The 24328-nt window shown below is 36.3% G+C and overlaps 1 protein-coding gene across 4 annotated transcripts in view; it reads left to right on the plus strand.

Annotated features, from left to right (window-relative positions):
• Positions 1–24328, plus strand: part of LOC128026094 (rho-associated protein kinase 2) — a 48380-nt gene that overhangs the window by 11413 nt on the left and 12639 nt on the right. For all 4 annotated transcript variants that reach the window (XM_052612822.1, XM_052612824.1, XM_052612823.1 and 1 more), the window contains 14 exons: positions 13566–13647; positions 17133–17233; positions 18044–18181; positions 19122–19382; positions 20602–20746; positions 20834–20972; positions 21702–21793; positions 22498–22657; positions 22792–22849; positions 23048–23059; positions 23156–23284; positions 23371–23598; positions 23894–24140; positions 24224–24328. The exon at positions 24224–24328 is cut by the window's right edge and continues 2 nt beyond it. In XM_052612822.1, the coding sequence (XP_052468782.1) occupies positions 13566–13647; positions 17133–17233; positions 18044–18181; positions 19122–19382; positions 20602–20746; positions 20834–20972; positions 21702–21793; positions 22498–22657; positions 22792–22849; positions 23048–23059; positions 23156–23284; positions 23371–23598; positions 23894–24140; positions 24224–24328 (1897 nt within the window). The remainder of the gene's footprint in view (positions 1–13565; positions 13648–17132; positions 17234–18043; positions 18182–19121; positions 19383–20601; positions 20747–20833; positions 20973–21701; positions 21794–22497; positions 22658–22791; positions 22850–23047; positions 23060–23155; positions 23285–23370; positions 23599–23893; positions 24141–24223) is intronic.

Raw genomic sequence — 24328 nt, forward strand, 5'->3', positions numbered from 1 at the left:
TTTGTTGTGTGTGTGTGTGTGTGTGTGTGTGTGTGTGAGGCATGAGGTAGATAGTTATATGTCTCCGGAAGAGGGACAAGTTTCTCTTTATAGACAGGAAACATTTGTCATTTGCTCCAAACATTCTTTGTTGTGTGGAACACAAAAATCTAAATGTTGAAAAAGATCCTTATCACGCTTTCCAATACAATGCTGTAAAAAAAGCTATGAAATATTCCTGCTAGTTCACAAGAGAAATGGACATTTAAAAAAAAAACATTGTAGAAAAAGTATTTGTTAACAAATCATTTTTTTGAGTTAAATCTTTTCAAATAGTCTTTTGATCCCATTCACAATCATAATACTAGGCTGGAAGATTTGGTTTTTGAATCAACTGATCCACTTTTTGGAGTTTGACTCACTGACTCAAGGTTGAATAAAACAACTTATGTACTACTCCCTAGTCTTTGTTCATTTTCATTTAAACTGGTCCGGAGAAATTCACATTTAGTGTCTCACTGAGAAAGTCTGTCGGTTTGGAATGACATGATGATGAATAAATGACGACAGCATTTTTATTTTTGGGTGAACTAATCTTTCAATGAAATATAACTTGTTCTGCGTTTCTGAAATGTGGTTTCTGTGAAAATCTTGGGTTGTCAAAAGGATCTCCCTGGACACCTCCTTCCTAGAAAAGAAATGGTGACTGAAATGAAAGGTTTGGCCTGTGTGGTTTCTTTATACCAGACCTCTTTGTGTAAAATACCAGAATGCATCAGCCACATTGAAAACTGCCCAACAGTGGTTTTAGAAGTGATTTGAGTGCAAATGGAGCTTCACAGCAAGGTTTATTTAATGTAGAGCTTCGTAACCAGACCACAGGATGTACACTGTACACTGTAAATAAAATATGTAGTTTTTACAAAATAATTCCGGCAGCTGTGGTTGCCAAAACTGTTCAGTCTAATGTTCCCAGCATTATTTATGTTGTTTTATGGTATTGTATTGTGCTGCTGAGAAGTTCCACACCCTTGTTGTGCTTTGTCATTAAGTTTGATCTGATTGTCATGGTGGACGTGAGATGCGTCATCTTCAGGAGATGTGTGTTTTGAAGACCTCTGTGTACAGTTAAATGAAAACCCACTTTATTTATTGCATTAATTTGGTAAAAAATACAGTGAAAAAAAAATATATTGTGAAATATTAAAACGAATACATAACAAATAATGTATATATTTATATTTTAAATTGTAATTTAATGCTTTGATGGCAAAGCTGAATTTTAAGCAGCATTACTCACATGATCCCTCAGAAATCCTTCTAATAAGCTGATTTTGTTCTCAAGAAAACATTTATTTATTAATATCGAAAACAGTTGTGTTGCTAAATATTTATGTGGAAACTTATTTTTTTTTTTTTTCAGAATTCTTTGATGGATAGAAAGTTAAAAAGAACAGCTTTGTTATACATTATAATGTCTTCTCTGTTACTTTTAATCATTGTGATGTGTCCTGGCTGAATAAATGTATTAGTTTCTTTAAAAAAACTAAAACTAATGTATATGTACTTTGTAAATATTTGAGGTAGTTGTTGTCTGAACCAGTGTTAAATTGTTTATTAACCTTGACAAGTTGTTGTCCGTTTTTGATGGTTGTCGGTGTAATTATTGAACAGATGTTTTGAATGTTCCTTTTTCCGTGTCTCAATTTCCACTGAAAAAAAAAAATTAAATTCAAGTTTATTTGTAGAGTTTTTCACAATGCAAATCAGTGCAAACAGCTTTGCAGAAAATGTAAGTTTATGTATTATATTTAGCAATAGCTTATCAGTACTGACTATCTCAAGTTGATGTTCATATGGCAGTAATGTACAGTAAAAAATATTGTGCTTTTTTCTGTGTGCATTGAAGGATGAGACACATTTTAACTGGACTAGTGGCATTAGCAAATTAGGCTAATTAAAACGTCTGACTATCTAATGGAGGATGGAGATCTGTCGGGGGTGGTTTGTGATGCTGACCAGGTTCATGATGTTGATTTTACAGAGTTTCATTCAAATCAGATATGATTCATGATTGGTAAACCACTGCTCTACATTCTTCAGTGATATGTCTAGCTGACAAGTCAAGCTATCAAGTTTGAGTTGGTTCTTGTGTATGTACTTTGCTTTCTGATCTCTGATTCTTAGGGGCGGTGATTCTGCTGACTGTTGTTAATCAGCATTAAATTGTTGACGAGCAGCTGTTTAATGGTTACTCTAGTCACTTTTCATAATTAATGTATAATTTTTTTAGGAGTTACAGGATAGGATCTCTATGCAGTGAAACTGAATTGTGGCATCCCCTTGCACAGTGGCTCTGTTCCAAGACCTAGTGAGGCACCTTGTTGTCTACTGCATGCATTGACCGTTTTCTTCTAAGGCGGCATTGTAACTGAAACGAAACATCTAAACTGGTACCCTATAACAAACAAATAGTGATTTTTAGTGAGGGGACTTTACTCACAACTGATTTTAATAAAGCTCCTCTAACACAAACATTGGGAAAAATAGTTTGTAAATGTTCATGTTGTTTATTAAATTCATAATCAACCTTTCAATAACTTTAATAACTCCATTTTTGGATGGATTGTTTAGGGCTGCATGATTTTGGGGAAAATCTTTATCCACTTTTTTTTTTTTTACCTGATAAAAACTGTGATTTAAAAAAAAAAAATCTTCATTTAGCCTATTTGTTTATTTTTTAACTACGTTTGTTGTGTGACTTAAGAATTATGATAAAATAATAATTGTAATATTTAGTTATAAAATTGCTGGGTATTATTCGATTATTATTTGAAAATCGCAACTTTCACCCGCAAGCATGCACAGGTAGCACTTTATTTTACAGTCCTGTTCCCCATGTACATACTATGTACTTATTATAGTAATTACAATAACTATGTAATAACTAGGTACTAACCCTGAACCTACCCCTAAACCTAACACTACCCCATGTAGTTACCTTGTATTACCAGAACTTTCTTAGATAAGTACACTGTAAGTACACTATAAGTACATGGAAGTACACGTACTGTAAAATAAAGTGCAACCCATGCACAAACACTTATAAACGGAGAGAGAAGGAGAGAGATGGTATTCACTCTTCACTCAATCTGTATGATAAACGGTTTAATTCAGAACATAGGCTACCTTAACTATAAGCCATATAATGATTAAACGTGCTGAAACATATTTATATAATAAACATAACCAAATGACGACACTTATTAACATAACAATCCGTCGTTTAGCATAAATCAACTGTTCATAAGTCTTGGACATTTTACATAAAAAAAAAAATGGAATTTCCTCCAATACGAGATTGGAGGAAAAATATTCTTCAATATCTTTTGTCGCAGTTATATCTAGGGGTGGGCACAGATAGTCGAACATTGGAATATTCGTTCTGCTCTAATCGATAAATAAAAATGAAATTCGAATTTCACAAAAAAAAAAAAAAAATAAAGTTCACAATAAAACCTAATTTGGTCACTTTCTGTGATTCTCCATGGCATATTTGAAATTGTATGCAAGCAAAAAATAATTAATGAATGAATAAGGGGCCGTTCACATATGCCTAAAAACGCTCTCCTTCTTTCCAAAGCGCTCTGGCAGAAGCGCTCCTGAGGTGTCTGCCGTTGCTAAGCAACAATGACGTGCTCTCTCCATGAAGATGCGGAAATTTCAGCAAAGGGTAAATGGATTTGCAGCACAAAAAAAATAGCTTTCAGTAGCTCTGCTACTGTTCCTTCTTCTTGGTTGAGCTTTCAACGTTGTTACGGGAAAGGATGAAGCTGAATGTTTAGTTCTTGACCTGCAGCGTGCTTGCAGCATTCTGAAAAGTTGAGATGTTTTTAACTCGATGCGGTGCGGACGCGCCTGGAAAAAACGGGTGCGTCGCACCACGTGCGCATCGTGACCGCGTCGCTTCCCTTATGAGTGCGCATACCGCGCGCCTACATTGTAAATAACAAACTTGAGCTACGCAAGTCTTTTTTTTTTTATGCCACGCAATCTACAGTATGCGTGTGAGACCTTGGGCCCTATTTAAACGATCTGAAACGCAAGTGTCAAAGCGCGAAGCGCAAGTAAGTTTGTGGGCGGGTCTCGGCGCTGTTGCTATTTTCCCGGCGGGATAAATGGCTCTTGCGCCCGGCGCAAATCTAAAATAGGTTGGTCTGAAGTAGCTTCATTATTCATAGGTGTGGTTTGGGCGTAACGTGAAATAAACCAATCAGAGCGTCATCCAACATTCCCTTTAAAAGCAGGTGCGCAAGTTCCATTATGGATTGCTATTATTATGGCGTATTTACCAGGCGCACGCCAGGAGCGGTTCACAGCCGAGGAGACCGATGTTCTTGTAAGAGCAGTGAATGACAGAGAAGTTGTGTTGTATGGGGATGGGAGAAACCCACCCAAAATAGCGTCGGTTAAACAGGCGTGGGAGGAAATAGCCACAACTGTTTCATCGATTTTTTTTCCTGGTTCTTGACGGACAAACCAATTTGTCAGATGTCCTTATATACATATATGACCTCAAACAGGTCTGATCCTTAATTACTACAATTAGCCTGAATAATTTGTAAGCAAGATTTATGCCTATTTTTTCACATCTTCGTGGCACACCACAATGATTTCCGTCATCTCATGTGTTAATATTTTTTTAGTGTAACAATTTATGAATCTTAATAAAAATCTGTGTAGATTATATGAGCAAAGTGTATGCGCGTTGTGCACGCTATATACATTAAGGTCAAGCATGCGCCCTTAAAATAGCATAATGAACAGCGCGCAACGCGCCACTGACTTTAGACTAGGTTTTTTCTGGTCAGTGGCGCAATTGCTTAATGGAACAGCAAAATAACACCAGGGATTGTTTGCGCCGGAACACGCCTCTTTTTTTGCGCTGATCCGCCCAGGGAGCGCAAGTTCATTCACTAGTTTAGCGACGTGCTTCTGTGGAGGGAAAAGCGCGCTTTGCGCGGGTGCAAAATAGGAATGACACATGCGTCGGTGTACAAAGTCAATTGCGCTGGGTGCAAGATAGGGCCCAATGTGTTCAGAAAACATGGGGTAATTTTTTAAGACAATATTCGCATTAGTATATATTGCTACATTTTGGTCCAAAAAGAACAAAAATTACGACTTTATTCAGCATTGTCTTCTCTTCCGGGTCTGTTGTGAGAGAGTTCACAACACTGCAGTGACGCTGTTGATGTACAATGCTGCTGACGTGTTATCTTTGTTATTGGGCGCACCAGAAAAATCGTCAGCAGTGTGTACGTCAACTGTCACAACAGTCGCACTCACAACAGACCTGGAAGAGAAGACAATGTTGAATAAAGTCGGAATTTTTTGTTATACCGTACATACATTTTCAAATGAGGGACTGAAAGCTCTCGGACTAAATTTAAAATATCTTAAACTGTGTTCCAAAGATGAACGGAGGTCTTACAAGTTTGGAACGACATGAGGATGAGTCATTAATGACATAATTTTCATTTTTGGTTCAACTAACCCTTTAAAGTATATTAGGGTCTTTAAATTGCTCATTGTGTTTTGGAACAGAGCCAGTGTTATTCATTGTTTGCCGCAGGTGGATATACTTCACGTCATTGACTTGAGTCTGTGCGCATTCATTTGCCAAAATAAAGATCAGGAATGCTGCGTTCATTTAATCTTTATACATTTGAATCCACTGATTAGCTACTACATGGAAGATTGATTGACAGATTAGCGGAACACTTTATTTCAGTTACTCAGCACAATTAGTCTTTTACTTTGAGAGATCCCACCCCAAGTAAAAGTGGTTTGTTGGACAAATATCAAATTACACTCCCAAACCATTTGCAGTTCTTGTCCTGATGGTGCTTCGATAATGACTCTGACTTTGACGATAGGAATGTGTCCAGTCTGTTTTGACAGGTCTGGTTGAAATCAAGTGGGAATGCAGTTTATGAAATTCTCATATTGGTTAGAGGAAATTCAAAGGTAGTTAACTAATACATGTTCTAATAGTGGTTTATAAGCACACAAATGCAAACATACATGACAAGATGTCTGTATATCAGGGTTTATCATGGTTAAAAATAAGGTGGAGGTGATTCCATCCTGCTCATGTGCACACATTGTACCCACCCTTCAACTGGCTGAAACAAACACTTTTTACATGATACATATATAAGGTGTTCTAATAATTATAAGATTTAATAAAATGACAATTATCAAGTTAAATTTAGCAAAAACAAACCTGTTGAAATATGAAATACAACATAACAGCTAAAATGTGCCCTTTATTGTAGGTGAACTTAAACATTTTATTGATTGCACTTTATTCTCGCTATGAACATAGCTTTAGAAGCTGCTATGGCGTTTAAAAGAAAAGGAAGAAAGAAGAAAGAAAGAACTTAACATTAGGTTGTTAAACACTTCATGAAATTGAAAACCTTTATTCATTCTTTAAAGTTTCTTTGTCCATGCATGTTGCTTTGATCCAGCATATATTTACCCACTTATTATAAAGTGTCTTTCTAGAAAACAACATTTTCTCACAAACCTACGTGAATTCTTCTGATAGATTACATCATGAAATTTAATTGCAGCAGGATAACAGGTGCATGACCATTTTTTATTTGTTTCAGGACTGATCCAGTCCAATACCAAAAATTTGTCTAAGTATTGTCCAATACCGATCCGATAATTTTTATCCGTTTTTTTTTTTTTTAAATCAGTCTAAACCTCTTTGTGTTGACCTTATTGACACTGTTTTGTGTGTTAAACACAATCTACTAAATATAGACTGCTTCATTACACAGAGAAATAACAAATGAACATATGTAATCATAATCTATGACAAAAACACTATTATAAACTAGATTTAGTAGATAATTCAGCAGCAAAAGTTGCTCTTTAAAAATGAGTGCACAGTATTTTGATCAGATATAAACATTAAGTGAAAAAACATTTAGTGGAGAACAAATAAAAATAAATAAGTCTAGGACCAAATCTGGTAAAATGTTTACAACAAATTTTTATATCGCCCAGCACTAGTTATAACCGAACGCGACATCTGTACCTCACATTAAACTAGGGAAAGCACAAAATTTTTTTATGGTGCTTCAAAATGTTTTTGTGCCTTTAATATAATAATAATAATAATAACACAGAACAGTATATGTTTATTGGATTTGGATCGGTCTCATCTGATCGATACCTGTTCTGGCAGAAAATAGCAGGATCGGTGGCGATACGGATACTGACAGTAGCATCAAGCTATATATGATTATTTATACAATTAATGCTATGCTTTTACTCAAATTTAACTTTAAACCACCGTTGAGTGTTTATATAATGTTGTTGAAATGTTATTCATAGCCTTTTTAATGCAGCTAATCGCTACACAAGCTTAGTATTTCTCATGTAAACATTCTTTATGAAAATACCCCTAATTTCCTGAAAATCACATACAAACCAGATATTATCATATATGTGTGTTAATTAGCTTCATGAATGTTTATGAACAGAGCAGAATGCGGAAGGTCAGGGCAGGTTATGAATGCGTAATATGATTGACAAATGAGCAGCGAATGAGCTTCATCTGAGTCATAACAGCAAATAGTGGAAGAGAAAACAAAGACAGGCAGTGCTCAAAGCAGCTAATGCTTATCATATCGTGGAAAGCAGTGGAAAATGAATAGAAATTATGATTCTGTGTAAAGAAATATCAAATATACATGAATAAAGATATTAGTATTTCTCTGAATTTGCTTACTTTTGGGCTAAAAGCATATGACTGCCTCCCTGAGATTTGTTGACTACCAGAGGCGGCTGCTTCACAATTCTCTGTTCAGGAATAAACCACTGAAGAAGCTTTGATATCGGTTTTGACAGATTCTAATAGGGAAGCCCTCTTCACTCTGTGTTTGATGTCATGTTTGTGTCTTGAATGAGTAATATGTAAAATATCTTGTAAAGTTTGACTTCCAGAGCTTTTCAGGCCCCTCCCTCCTTTCATTTGAGTATGCTCTCTCTTTCTCTCTCTCTCTCTCTCTCTCTCTCTGTGGGCAGATAGGAGAAACACTGCCATATAAGGTGGTGTGATAGTGGGCTTGTCCATTTTTACTTGGGAACAGCAGCTGCTTCTCTCACCCCTCAGTCAAAACAACCAGGAAACCTTTTCTCAGTACTTTCTAAGAGTTACAGAAATCCTGCCCCCTGTGACACTTTCTCTGCCTGATTATTGTTGACTGGGAAATCATCTCAGCATGGTGAAATCTCTGTAATGCGCAGGTAGAAGTTTTTTCAAAATTATCAAATCAAAAATACAGTTAAAACACTAATATTGTGAAATATTACTACAATTAAATATTTTCTTTAATAAATATTCAAATGTTTTCAGGATCATTGCTCCAGTCAAAAATCATTCTGTGATGATTTGGTTCTCAAGAATATCAATTTCTTGTTGAGCCGTATCAACAGTTGAGCTGTTTGACATTTTTATGCGAACATGATTCTTTGCTGAATAGAAATTTCAGAAGAGCAGCATTGAAAGAAACCTTTCTTTCTTTTTTTTAATACGCACAAACTTTTGAATGGTATTATATATGTTATGTTATAATAATAATAATAATAATAAACTAGTGGTTCAACGAATAACAAACTCACGGTTTGGATATTGCATTTGTTGAGTCAAAGACAAAAAAATTTTGTAAACAGCAATAAATTTTTTTTTAATATCTTTATCTTTATCTTTTTTATTACTTATTTACTTATTACTTTTTAAATACCACAGTTAACTAACTAATATTTATCTACTTTACTAAGAAAGTTCAACTAAAAGCAAGTGAGAAAAAACAAATCTAATACACAGATAACAATCATAGATAAATACATTATGTAATAATTACATGTAAAATAACACTAAATTAAATATAGATGAATCTTTGTCAAAGCTGTGTATATTTTTGTTGATTTAACATTATTGACAGAAGCAGGTATTATAGGCCGCTGTAGCTTTAAGACCTAATGCATGGGTACAATATAATGTGTCACATCCAATTTCTTTCTCCATTGCTTTCATTCACTTAAGACCAACTGTGTTTACAGGTATTTCGAATTTTGTGTGCATGTGTCTGTTCAAATGCAAAAATATATCAATGAGAAATGTGTAAATGTGACTCTCTGTGCACACAGACAACCGAGTACCGAATCGAGATCTCTTTCGCCTCTTCTTGCACTGGAATAGTTTAAAATTGTTTGAATGTGTAAATTGGCTAGACAAAACACATACAAATTATGAACTTTCACTCTATGATGTCTAAATTTTGCATTTAATCCACAAATCACATGCATGCTACAATGTTGTGCCTGGTCCATACGGTTCACGGATCGACTACAATCTTTTAACCCCTAAACTGACTTTGATTTTAGATCGTTGATGTTTTGATTTTTGTCTCAATGGTTTCAAGAAATGTGTTATAGATTTCAGGAAATGACTCTAAGCAAGTGTGAACAACTGTAACATCCTGATGCTAGTGAGTGACACCAATGTATCAGCCAGACCAATTAAACGACAGAAGGTTTTATTTTGGAATTATCTGCATTGACTGAAAACTGCATGGTGGATTTACAGAAGTGGTAGTTCCCTTTTTGTCTGTTCCCAAACCTGACAACAGCTTTGTCAATGGATAATAAACATTTTCTGAACAAAGGTTTGTAGTTAATGTTAAGTAAATATTGTGCAACATTTGGCATTTTTTCAACAATTAATTTGTCTCATTTGCCGTCATAAAAGTTTATTACGCATAAACATTGATGTTATATCAGCCATCTGCCACCCATCTCTCTAGATACTGGCATCAGCATCAGTTTAGTTGTTCTTCAGCTCTTAACTGTGTTTATTTTTTCCTCCTATTTTTATTTCTGATCTCAGTTGTTCAGACTTCAGATTATTGTATTACTGACTGATGCATATTTCAAATTTCCAGATATCAGTCCACTAATCAGCATGTTATATCAGCGTACAGCTAATTGTTGCACACAGGAGAGCTAATAAACTGAGATGTTGTCAGGGTGAAACTGTGAGAATGAGGAGTGTGAGAAGAACGAGAGGATGTCTGCGGGTTTAACTGAAGCGTGGATAATCATTCGTCATTATTGCAGTTAGTGTTGGAGGTTGTGTGTGTGTAGGTGGGAGTGACTCACTGTGTGTGTGTGTGTGTGTGTGAGGTAATGATAAAGTGCAGAGATGCAGTATTTTTAACTCCCACTCATGTTTCAGTGTTTTCATTCGCCTTTTGCATTCACATGAATTTCATGGATGTTTCATAACGATGTTGTTGTTTTTGTCATTAATGTGCAAGTCCGTGACTGAAAATTATCAATCATAACATTAAACGTGATTACAGTGGTATAAGTCACTTCTAGAAATCTTTTCTTTTGTTTAGTCACTTTGTAGTTAGGTTTTTGTGGATTGACAGTTTTTATTTTATGTTTTACAGTGTAATGAGAAAAATTAGAGGACTTTTAAGTGAGTCAAACACTTCATTCATAGAGGAAAAATAATTTATGTTTGAATAACACAGAAAGGTTTTTTCCCCACCATGTTTGCTGGGCAACTCTCGGATACTTTAATGGTGATTAGACCTGCAGACACAATATTATAAATAAATAACTAAAGCATTTTATAATGAATTTTTTACTTTTTTCTTTTATTTGGCCAGAGCTGCATGCACTCATTGACCTTTGGTTGTGTTGTGTAGTGACTAAGTGTATAATAAAATCAGAATTGATTAACGTCTTTAAAGAAATGGTATTCGCAGCCTACAATGCTTTAATTGTATTTATTTATTTGTTTTTAATTTCTCCTTTGTTCAGCCTGGCCTGTGGAGGCTGAAGGTCAAGTCTAAACTTTTGCACATCAACAGAGGTTTGTTCAGGTCTGTAAGAACATGCAGTTATAGGTTAAGTGTTAAAATACTTGTCTCAGGTTAATGTGTAAAATGGCACTTAATAGTGCTGCAAAAATTAGATGCTTTCATGTTAAAAATTAAGCAAAGCAGAGGCAAAAGCAGTTGCAACTGTGTGCATGTGTTGGGTTAAAAATAGAGCTGCAGTTTTCAGCTGAGGGTCCAGTGTGCTTGTCCTATGAGGGTGTTTGTACAGGTGTAACGGTGGCCCCTTATATTTCTGGGCTTTTCAGCACCCCTTACACCATCCTCATGTATTAAATGTTTACTTTGGTGTGTTTTGGTATGTTCTGTTTCATGTCTCTGATGGCTGTACGGAGAAGGGGCCACAGGAACAAATGATGTCATCTCTAAACTGCACCATGACACTACAGCAGTTTCACTGGAGCCTCTGGTGGAAGGTGTCATTTCCTGCCTATGTGTGCTTTGAGATAGACAGTTCGTTTTTCCTTAAATAGAAGATTTATATTTGAAGTGCTCTGTAATGGGTAATGAGCTGTTGATATGGGGAAATGTAACGGACTCACACAAGAATTCAAGCTAATGTCAGCTCTAGTCCCATGATGCTATGCTGTGTTTCCTACTTTTCAACAGCGTAGTCAGATGTTGAATATGTATGCAGTTACTGAATAAACAACTTTAACTGATTTAAACTGATAGTTTGAGTCTTTAGGCTGATTCATTTGAATAAGTGACTCAGTTTGGCTTTATGTTTTCTTTTGCAAAAGGTTTAAAGAGGTCATGAACTGGCTTTTTTATTATTTTATACTGTTGTCTGAGGTCCAATTATGACATTCTGCATGGTTTTTAATTTCAAAAACATCAAAATCCATAAATAATAGGTTATTTTCTACCCTGGTTTTGAGGCCGGCTCGAGAACACTTGGTTTTTATGGGCGTGATGTATTGCAGACTTGGAAGTAAATGCCCATTGCTATGATTGGGTGGTAGTTTTGCATAGTAAAATAACTTTCTGTGTGTCTGTTTGACAAGCTGCATCCTTCATAGTTGGAGCCTTCTGTGACTTTGGTTAGATGCACACACAATCAGGGCATATCAAGTGATTCCTAACAAAGCAATAGGGACACATACTACAAATATTTTTATACTTCCATAAGTGGGCTGCACCATACCTGTCGGACCCCCCCCCCCAGTTTTTTTTACAATACATATTGTGTCAAAGCAGCTCTACAGTGTCAAATGGGAAAATGGTTTGACAGTAATGCAAGAGGACAGTAACAAACACAAATTTTTTGTTAAAGTCAGTTCGTTGATGATTCAGTGATGCCATCATCCTGTTCAACTCTCTTCCAATAGTGTCTGTGCAATCAAGCCAACAATATTGCCAGAAATTAAGCATCCCCAACTAAGCAAGCCAATGGGGACGGTGGCGAGGAACGAAAACTCCATCGGTGGCAGAAACTGAGAAAAACAAAACCTTGGGAGAAACCAGGCTCAGTCAGGGGCCCAGTTCTCCTCTGGCCAGACAAAAGCAGCATGGTGTGGTTTAATTTCTGGCTGCAACACAGGTCAGATTGTGCAAAGGACTCATCTGGTTCCCGTGGTCTTGTGCCGATGGCAGTCTTAAGACTACTTAATAGGCAAATAAATAGTGCATAAAAATATTCACTATGTTAACTGATGGTTCTTTTCAATATAAGAGAGATTGAACAGATGCACTTATAAAGAAAGGTTGTGTCCATAAAGATTTCACATTGTGCAGTAAAGGGTAGAGAACTTTCGGAAGTTGTCAAGGCAGGACAGGAGACAGAGTGAAAAAGGGAGAGGAGGAGGAGAAGATGTGTGGCTGCTGGACATTCCCAATTTTTTTTCCGGTAAGGGTTTCCAGCCTGACCATGCCTGGTATTCCGGTCACAACAGACCTGGTGTTGCTTCAAAGCGCTTTACAAGCGCAGCAGTGTTGTAACCTCCATCCATCACCTCAGTCTGCATGTGCAGGAACAAATCCATGGGCCTGGTGGTCTCAATGTCTGCTTAATTGTTTTAAATGCATTTCCGTTCATTATACACTACATTCCCTGAGGAAAGGACATCATCCAGTTGCCCAAAAAAGGTTAAGTGTGCTCTGGGTAAAAAAGGCTGTAATAAAAAACAAAAAAGGATGAATGATCAGGCTTCATCAACAGAAGTGGATGTTCCTTTATTATCTAGTGGCTGTAAAGCCTTGCTAACATATCAATCTTCATTTTTTCAGGCTGGAAATTATGCCTTGTCATTTAACATCCTGTCCTTGAAATATGCCTGTTGTTCATTCCACTCAGGGTCTAAGTAAAAGAGATACTGCTCAGCATTAGTTTTATTCCCCCAGATGAATAAACATTTCCTAAACCGTAACAAGGTGGTATTCGTTTTTTTCCAAAATCAGTGCTTCTACAGTGGCTTTTCTAAGTAGTTTATGTGATTGGACCTGCATTGATAAAAAAAAAAAAAAAAAACACTTTCTATTTTTACACCTTGAATGGGATACCAGCAGCACTTGTTACCCAGAAACCTGGCACACCGTTTGCATTGAGACTGTTATTTGAATGTTTTACTCAAAGTGTTTGTCTTTCTGTTTCAGGACTCCATGAATGCCATGGTTTTAGATTTGGATTTTCCAGCCTTGCGTAAAAATAAGAACATTGAGACCTTCTTGAACAGATGTAAGTATCTGCTTTATCAGGTCATGGTTTTCTCTAAATTTTTGTTCTGTGTTATGTAGGGAAAATACTTAATGGTGGCATCAAGTTTTACAATGAGACTGCTTCCTGCTACAACATCAACAGCATTGAATTGAATTGTTTTTGAGTGGCTCTTCCTAATTTGGGCCTTCACTTTACAACACTGAATCTTATCACATAAATAATGGACCGTCAACACAAACTGTGAAAACTCTATTTTTGTGTGTGTTTGGAATGAAGAAATGTTTTACAGTTGATGTCATAGAGGATTTTAATGCACTTTCCATGCAGTTCATTGCAGGACACTTCTGGCTTTCATTTCTAAGTCTTGGAAATTTAGCAAAGTTTTAAATGTGATATATAAATGTATTAGGGGTGTCCATGGTTAACCGGTTAACCGATTAACCGTTAAAAATTGCGTAACCGAGTGAAACATTTTGCTCGGTTAAGTGACGTCAATGGCGTGCATTGAATTTAGTTGTAATACATTTTTGCACCACCAGAGACCGCCAGAGCGCTCCCAGATATTTGTAATGTCCACAAGAAGAAGTCAGTTTCTAATATGAAGCGGGCAAAAAAAAGTACAGCGTTGGAGCACTTTAAAATTGAGAGCGACGGGGCAAAATGCAAGTATTGCAATACAGTGCTTAGATATTCTTCAAGTACCACCTCGTTGTTGTAATCTCAACAGCCAACACCTGGGCATCATTAGGCCGGTCAGGACACACTGGATGCGTGGCGATGGGCGAAAGCATCTCAGCTGCGTGGCGTGTCTGTTTTTAATTCGGCTCCCATGTTAACAGGTTAGAGCTTGCAGACTGCCTGCGTGAGACGCGCGGCTCAGGTGCGGTTCGACGCGTGCATGCTAGAAATAGAACCGACGCCTTGTTGGAAGCGTTTCCAGGCAAAATATAATAGGAAAATATGTTTGTCATTTTGTACACAAATACATATTAATTCATGACATTTTGATATTTGAAAGTCTATAGGTTGACATAAATTCAGATATAAATGTAATAAAAAAAAAATAATTATCGATTTTCAAATATTGTACCTGTCAAACATAGTCATAGCCTTAGCGAGGCGGCCGCGGAGCCTGCTTGTTACCTTCGCCTAAACACGGAAAGTTACATAACCATTAATAGAGCCTGTTCCTTTATAAGATAGCCAAAGGTCGGTGTATATTTGCTTTATACATTTTAGGCTTATTCTCAAATTCAGATTGTGTTAGTGGGCAAGATTATTAGGCAGTTTTAAAAGGACAATTTGACCGGAAAGATGAAATTTTGTCGGACATTTCTTTTTTTTTTTTCGGCCAATGTCCGGAAATTACCGGACAACGGAAACCCTGGCGCACACTATGGTTAACCGAGTATTAACCGATAAGGGCCTCGGTTAACGGTTAATGAAAAACTTGAAAACGTGCAGCCCTAAAATGTATCATTGGTGTATTAATTATGTGATATTAAAAAAAATATGTCATTTATGATTATCTGCTGACATTGAGCTAACTGTACTATTGTGGGCATGCACATTCTCATAAGCTAAAGATGTTTTGGCTTCATTGGTATCAGAAGCCATATAGTAATGTAGTGTTGTCACGGTACCAAAATTTCAGTATTCGGTACCGACACCAGTGAAAATCCACGGTTTTCGGTACCAAAGCAAAACACAAAAATATGGTAATTAAAAAAAACAAAAAAACTTATCACTAAAAATAAAACCAATGTCATTCTTTATACTAATTTACAATTGTGTTTAAAGGTTTTCTACAAGTAATATAATAATGAAAAACAAATAAACAAGTTTCACCCAAATTTAATTTGTCTTTTAATTAATGATATTTAAACATTTTATTTTTTGGTAAATAAAGGGGATTTGCTATTAAAATTAAAACATGGAAAAATATTGTGTGATTTATTTCTTAAAAAAAATAAAGTTTTATTATTTTTTTCAACAGTAGTAGCAGTATCACATACATTCTACTAAATAATATGTTTATGTTTTAATGTCCTCATTGAGACGGCAGATGCTGAAATTACTGCAAGCGTCACGCGCTTCAATCTATGTAGTAAACAAACCCGCACGTCTCTTCCTTTCATTCATTCACACAGAGACGCGTAGAACATGCAGGATTCATATTTCAACCCACTTTTGCGGCTTAACATTTACAGATACTGGTCCATATGGAGATTTGATTTGATTAATTTATGCTAACTTTGACAAATTCCGTGACTGTCTATATTAAAATGTAAGTTTCATTTTCATGACTGGATTCCGTCTGCGTTTTCTGCTTCGCGGAAAAACCGTGTTGAGCAGGTACTCGATACCAAAGTACTTAAAGAAACCTGGTACCGTCACATTTTCATTTTTTTAGTACCGACTTGGTACCGAAGTACTGGGTCTTTTGACAACACTATAGTAATATTATATATATGTAATATTAGCTCTGTGATGGACTGGTCATCCAGTCTTCTTGCCTATGGCCCAATACCTTGGGATAGGCTTCAGCTTCCCTGTTCCCGTAATATTGGACAAGTAGTTTTAAGGATGGGTGGATGGATGGAAGTTCATCTAATTTGACATTTGTGCCCAAAAATGTAGTGTTCAGTTTGTTTTTGTTCTCATCGATATTTTTTTAAATTCAGTAGCCAGTACCATGTCTGTGTGAAAGCATGTGTGTCTGTGTTTTGTTCATGCACTATTAAACTTTTGACTAATTATCACATTCTGTCCCAATTTTGTTCCTGTTTCTGCCTGTTGTCATGGAGACCAGTAGGGCTCTATAATGTTTGGTTTGGAAGAGAGAGTGTGACTCAGTCCTCTCATCCAGACTGTGAACTCTCTGTACTGGCCTTTTAGAGATACCATTCCTGATGTTGATGTTGCACTAAACATGCTCAGTTTTTCGATGAATAACTAGTGGATCTGTGAACATTTTTCATAGGCCAATTATAATGCATGTGTGTGAAATTTATTTATATATATATATATATATATATATATATATATATATATATATATATATATATATATATATATATATATATATATATATATATAATTTAGACAGTTTTTTTCAATGGCTCGCACTGTATAAAGGTCCTAAATCATGTAATTTTCAAAGCTCACAACTTTCAAAATGGAGTCTGTTTTATGGAGTCTGAAATCTGAAAAGTTGAAAAGATGTTTTGTCAGCTGAAAAATAGTAATGTAGTTAAACAACAGTACAATCCATTAAAGGCATGTACTTCTAACTCTCACAGCCTCTCTTTTTCATTTCTGTCAAAAATTATATTTGGTGCTACACTGATTAATGTCTGTTATGGATAAATACTGGCCAGTTAATAAATGGAAATGTTATATTAGTCATTACTATTGACAGACCTGACAGGTCACTAGAAAACAAATTCTAGTTCTTCATGGCATGACTAAGGAAATGTGATTTTGATGTTTTATATGTACAGATGAGAAAGTTATGGGCCAAATGAGGGAGCTCCAGATGAAGCCGGATGATTTTGACCGAGTGAAGGTGATCGGTAGAGGAGCGTTTGGAGAAGTCCGGCTGGTAAGGAATTTCAGGATGCATTGAAATGTGTTGACTCTGCTAAGAAAACTTACAGTTCTTTTTTTTTCATTGTGTCTGATGTGATAACCCTGTAGCTAGTTTATGAGTACGAGTACATTTAGTGCAAAGGCCATTTATTTGTATAATAGCCCATATAAGTCACACATGCACTGTTAAATCAATCTGCGGCATCAATAGAACATTAAATGTTCCTTAATGCATCACTTTTTGAAAGCACTATGCTAACTCCATGAGAATGAGTTTAATTGCAATTAATTAAATCTATTAATAACCACAATTAAACTAAATGTAATGCGTAAGTGTCTGTATGGATGTGTTAAGTGAGTACACTTGTACTAAATGCTGCGAGCAGTTCTTCATGTAATTGTGTATTTAAATGTCAGGTATATAAAAGGAAGAAAGAGCATGTGTAGTTTTGTATTGCTCTCTGGTTGTGTGTTTGCAATAGTCAGGAGAGAGATGCAGTAGGATGCGTCTGGACAAGCCTGCAGACACAAAGAACATGATTACCCAGTATTGTCCTCGGTCATTTGTCTGACAGGGGCTTTGTGGGTACGTTATGCCTAAAGCACAACAGAGGGGGCTTTAAAATGTGGCTTGTCTGTGATAAAGTCAAAACAGCATCTCACAGAGTGTTTATTGGTTTTATTTTTAAATCTTTTTGGGAGTAAGGCCTGTTAGAAATTGAAAATGTTGTTAGTTAGTAATGTATTGGTGAACCTCTTAATATTATTCTCGCAGTAGTTATGTGATGTAGATTTGTTATGATCTGGTTGTGTGTTTGTGTAGGTTAGGCATAAGGCCTCTCAGAAGGTGTATGCAATGAAGGTGCTCAGCAAGTTTGAAATGATCAAACGCTCAGATTCTGCCTTCTTCTGGGAGGAGCGTGACATCATGGCGTTTGCTGACAGCCCATGGGTCGTACAGGTAAGATGTGCTGATACCTTTTTTTGAAGCCAAAATGTTGTCCCTTTTTTTTTAAAATTCCCGCTTACAAGTGCATTGAGGTTTTTTTTAATAAAATAGCTCACTATGGTTTGATCTATGAATATAACAAATGTGCTGTTTCCAAGCATTAAATATCACATATGCACACTATAATTCAAAAGTTTGGAGTCAGCAAGAATTTTTTTTTTTTTTTTAATGAATAAATTAATTCAGCAAGGATGCAATAAATTGATCAAAAGAATCATTATTACAAAGAACTGAAAATATCATGCAGTATCATGTAGATTTCAACATTTATAATAATAAATGTTTTTTGAGCACCAAATAAGCTTTTATTAGAATGATTTCTGAAGGATCTTGTGACACTGAAGACTGGATTACGGTAATGGCTACAAAAATTTCATTTTTGCCATTACAGAAATAAATCACGTTTTGAACTACATTAAAATAGAAAGTTGTTTTAAATTGTAGTTATATTTAACAGTATTACAGTTTTTACTGCGTTTTGTAATCACATAAATCCACCCTTAGTAAGCAGAAAAAAATCACACTGACCCCAAATTATAGTGTATGTTTTTACTGGTTCCTTTTATGATTATTACAGTAATATTTCATTAAAAAAAATGAAATGGGACACTTTTAATTTGGCAACCAAAAAGTATTTTTTTCTGTCAGATCAACTGGCTGCATTTAAAATTCCATATTTCAAGCATAAATGACAACTTTTTTGTATAAATTGAGTGTTTTTTTTATTTTTATTTTACCTAATTAGCAAGCTGCCCCACTTAAAATACCAAAAAAAAAGTGTAATGTTAATTGGACCATGAATACATCAGTGTATCTAGTTTGAGCACATACACAATCTCTCAGTCTACAGAGGGGGAAAAAAATTCTTAATTCTTTCTTGTCTTTCCCTTAGCTGTGCTGTGCGTTCCAGGATGACCGTTCTCTTTACATGGTAATGGAATACATGCCAGGAGGAGATCTTGTCAATCTCACCAGTACATATGATGTCCCAGAGAAGTGGGCAAAGTTTTACACTGCTGAGGTTGTGTTGGCTCTGGACGCCATTCACTCTATGGGCTTTGTCCACCGAGACATCAAACCAGACAACATGCTGCTGGACCGCTACGGACACCTCAAACTTGCCGACTTTGGGACCTGCATGAAAATGGATGGGGTAAGGGCATAACCGGTTATTGCAATACAAGATATCAGTAGTTCACAGGCTCCCATGAAAACTTCAGGCTTGCTCGGGATTTTTTTGGGGTGGGGGGTGGGGTGTAATTGCATTACAAAAACCTTGAACACATGCCAGTTCTTGTCCAAACTCAAAGGACCAAAGAAAAACTCAGCCTTGCTCTCATTCCTTAATGTCTGAGTGAGGAAGACCTCAGGTGGGTTCAGAGGTCATAGGGTCATACTGAGGCTAAAAAGCGTTTGAATTTGAAAAATGCTCAGTTTATGTCGACTGAAGATTAAATGTGGCCAGATCAACTTTTCCCCCATCAGTTTTTGTTTTAGAAGACATGAGCAAAAATAGCTCAGTTGTGATAAACTGAAGGTAACAGTGTGATCCTGTACTGTATGTTTTCTGCTTTATCGCTATCATATGTGATAATTATAGAACAATAGCTGTAAAATATTGACTCTACGGGTCTGGGATGCTTGAATGTCACAGTCTTGGTGGAGTGAAGCAAAAAAATCATAGCCGTAAGAACACTAAAGGTGAACAACAATCTAAAACTTAAAACAGCAAATATATCAATATATTTCTGTTTATTCAACAACAGTAACCTCTGTGTTTGCAGGGACACTGAACTCAAGACTAGATAGGCCTATAATAGTAGGTTATGAAATACTTCACATCTTACATACCAGACACTAATATATGACATTTATTACTGGGACACATTTTTTTTGCCCCACATTTTACATATCTGGGGTATTTTAGTCACTTTTATTGCCAGTTATTTCCCCCAAGTCCTGGTTAAGTTCCAACCCTGCCCTTTAGTGCCACAATCCAGCCACAGAAACTAGGCTGGATGTACAGCTTGGTTATGTTATAGTGCCATCTGGAGCAGAGAAGCAGAACTACTCTCTTAAAAATATTTTTTTGAATTCGTTTCAGTTTGTGTGCTAAAAACGGGTTGATCCTTCCAGAAATCATGCATTGAAACAGCCACTCAGTTCACTTCAACTAGAACATAAAACCCAAATAAATTTTTTAAAATAATACAAAAATAGTTCTGAAATAAATCTTAGAAATTCACTCAGATTCAGGGTAAACAATTGTAATGTGATATGTTATTCCTTGATGTAAATTGTATTGCTATATAGAGTCTCTAGGTCGACTAAGGTCCTATCAGTTGACTCATTGATTGGCTGATTGTTTGTAGACGGGGATGGTTCATTGTGACACTGCGGTCGGGACCCCTGATTACATCTCGCCGGAGGTTCTTAAGTCTCAGGGAGGGGATGGATACTACGGACGCGAGTGTGACTGGTGGTCAGTTGGAGTATTTATCTACGAGATGCTGGTTGGTGAGTCAGGATGTGAATGTGTGCGTTTGCCTAAAACTGCATTTGTAGCATTGGTTTATTAAATTAGATGAATGCTTGTGTGTGCAGGTGATACACCGTTTTATGCAGATTCTCTGGTCGGGACCTACAGTAAGATTATGGACCATAAGAACTCCCTTAACTTCCCCGATGACGTTGAGATCTCTCAAGAAGCCAAAAACATCATCTGTGCCTTCCTAACAGAGAGGTGAGCTTTTACATGCACAGATAGATGTACACGTAGTCCTCTGTGTTTCATATTGTTTAACTGCCAATGTTCACACCTGTTTGACAATATGTTCTTGTGTTTGTGAATGCTTGCATTTGGTAGGGAGGTTAGCCTGGGCCGAAATGGCGTAGATCATAACCATAAAAAAAACTAAGGTGAACAACAATCTAAAACTCAAAACAGCAAATACTGTGTCTGCAGGCGCACTGAACTCAGGACTAGATAGGACTATAATAGGTTATGGAATACATCAAATGTTGTGTAACCGATACTAATATATGAAATTCACTACAGGTACACTTTTTTTTGTCCCACATTTTACATGTCTGGGGCATTTTTGTCACTTTTATTGTCAGTTATTTCCCCCAAGTCCTGGTTAAATTCTGACCCTGACTTTTAGTGCCAAATCCAGCCACGGGAACTAGGCTGGACGTACAGCTTGGTGATGTTATAGTGCCATCTAGAGTAGACAAGCAGAACTACTCTCTAAGAAAAATGTTTGAATTTGTATCAGTACATGTTTGTGTGCTAAAAATAGGACAAGACTTCCAGAAATCATGCATTGAAACAGCCCCTCAGTTCACTTCAACTTGAACACAAAATCTAAATAAATTATTTAAAATAATACAAAAACAATTCTGAAATAATTACATTTTAGAAATTCTCTAATTGACAATTTTTGTGTTTGTGAATGCTTGCATCTGGTAGGGAGATTCGACTGGGACGAAATGGTGTAGAAGAAATTAAAAAACATCCTTTCTTCAAAAACGACCAGTGGACATTCAACACCATCAGAGAGAGTAAGTAAAACACCTCCCCACCTTAAAAAAAAAATGTGTGGATGTGTGGATATTTAAAATAAAACCTGTACTTGAAGGTAATGTAATATTAATGAACTAAAAGGCCTCTTAAGTCTATTTAAAGAGTACTTGTTCATGTTTCTTACCTGCTTCTTTTAAAAATAATTATTTTTTAAATGTCAAATTAAAATAATTACATTTAAATTAGTCTTGCACCTTTTTAATAATCTTTTGCCATGGTTTGAAGTTCACTTATTTTAATGTCTCAACTAACATACTAAAGTACATGTAAACTAAATATATATTTTTAATGTGCTTAATTGCAGTTGGATCATTTTAAATGTGTATTTACAAATATATATTTAATTAATGATGTACAAGTTTCAGTAAACCTTAATGCTTTTTAGTAAATTCAGCAGTACATTTATACTATATTTAAGAAAATAGAAGTATTTATTAAATGTAAAAGTGAGTTTAAGTCGATCAGAAAAGCCCTAAAATGTATCAACAATAGAAAACCAAATGAAAAAGTTCTAAAACTATAATAATTTTGCCCAATACGCATTCGTATTTCAGTGTTACCTAAGAAAAAGTAAAGTAAGCCTGTTAGATGGATGTAAACATTTCAGAGCAATGTTATCTTCATCTCTACAATCTCAGTGCACTTTACCCTGAAAATAGGTTTTTGCCCATTCTCTCTCCAGCTGCAGCACCTGTGGTTCCAGAGCTGATAAGTGACATAGACACCAGTAATTTTGATGAGATAGAGGAAGATAAAGGAGAAGTAGAGACCTTTCCCACACCTAAAGCCTTCGTTGGAAATCAGCTGCCCTTTGTGGGGTTCACTTACTTTAAAGAAGACCAGTGAGACATCTCTCTTTTGTCACTTTTGTACAATAATCTATTTCTTGGAACAGTGTTGCTTCTGCATATAATGTCCTCAAGCAAAACTAGCTGAATAACTACCGTCACAGATGATCTGATATGTTTTTGTGTAGGTTGTTGAATGCTGTTAACAGTTCAGCAATGAAAAAAGATCAAGTATCCAAGACAGAGGTATGACATAGATATACTCCCACCTTTGTCAGCTTATACATGTAATTTAACTGCGTTATGCTCTTTAGAGACTGCACTTACATCATACAGTAGTACCTGGTTAGAGACTTGGACTTAAACTGGTTTAAAGTGCTTCTCACAACATTGGTTGTAACATTTTTTTCTTTCTTTCTCTTTTTTTTTTTTTTTTACCCACAGGACAGTTTAGCTGTAAGTGTTCACACACTTTCTGCTTAATATAAATCTTGTTAGGTAATAATACATTTAAGAGATTGATGACATTAAATTGCTTGATTTTCCACTCAGCTCCAGAAGAAAATTAACTCTTTAGAAGAGCAGCTCAACAATGAAATGCAGACCAAAGAGGAGTTGGAGCAAAAATACAGAAGCAACTGTAGCCGCCTTGAGAAGATCACCAAAGAGCTTGATGAAGAAGTGAGTGGGTGTTTCATCTCTGGGATCTCAGTTAATTGTGTGTAGGAATATGCAATAATCTTACCATTTTGCACATGTGTTTATAGATGAATAGCAGAAAAGGGTTGGAGACGACTCTGAGACAGCTGGAGAGAGAGAAGGCTCTCCTGCAGCACAAGAGCGTAGAGAGTCACCGCAGGGCAGAGAGTGAAGCCGACCGCAAACGCTGCTTAGAGAATGAAGTGAACAGTCTGAGGGATCAGCTGGATGAAATGAAGAAGAAAAACCAGAACTCTCACATCTCCAATGAGAAGAACATCCACCTGCAGAAACAGGTGAGAGTGGGTTAGAAAAAGAAAATAGTTTCAAAAGCTATATATATATTTGAAAGGCAAAACCAAAACATTTATGTGATTATTTTGTACTTATATGATGTTTTGTTGCATACTCTTAAGTCAGAATAATACAGTGTCTGTTAAAAGCATCATTTAGCTACTTAAAAGCAGAGTTCCCAGAATTTCAGTCTTCTGGGATCAACACATGGCTATGTGTTTTTCTCATGTGTGATCAAGTAACAAACTGATCCTGGTAACATAACGTTGTGTTCCCATTATAAACTCTCTCCGGCAGCTGGATGAGGCAAACGCGTCACTGCGGGCGGAATCTGATGCTGCTGCCAGGCTGCGTAAAGCTCAGACAGAGAGCTCAAAACAGCTGCAGCAGCTGGAGGCTCACGCGAGAGAACTGCAGGACAAATGCTGCATGCTAGAGAACAGCAAGCTCACACTAGAGAGAGACAACATCAGCCTGCAGGCCGCGCTGGACGCAGAGAAACGAGAGCACACCCAGGGCTCTGAGACCATCTCTGATCTACAGGGTAAGTGCATATCCTCTGTTTTGGAAGTGTGCGTTCATTTCACAATCAAAAATATTCATCCACATTCCATCTCTTGTCCGTAGCACGCATCTCTGGTTTGGAGGAGGAAGTGAAACAGGTGAGACAGGCCCTGTCTAAAGCTGAGACGGAGAAAAGGCAACTCCAGGAGAAGCTTACAGACCTGGAAA

The sequence above is a fragment of the Carassius gibelio genome, chromosome A13 (genome assembly GCF_023724105.1).
Source record: "Carassius gibelio isolate Cgi1373 ecotype wild population from Czech Republic chromosome A13, carGib1.2-hapl.c, whole genome shotgun sequence".
NCBI lineage: Eukaryota > Metazoa > Chordata > Actinopteri > Cypriniformes > Cyprinidae > Carassius > Carassius gibelio.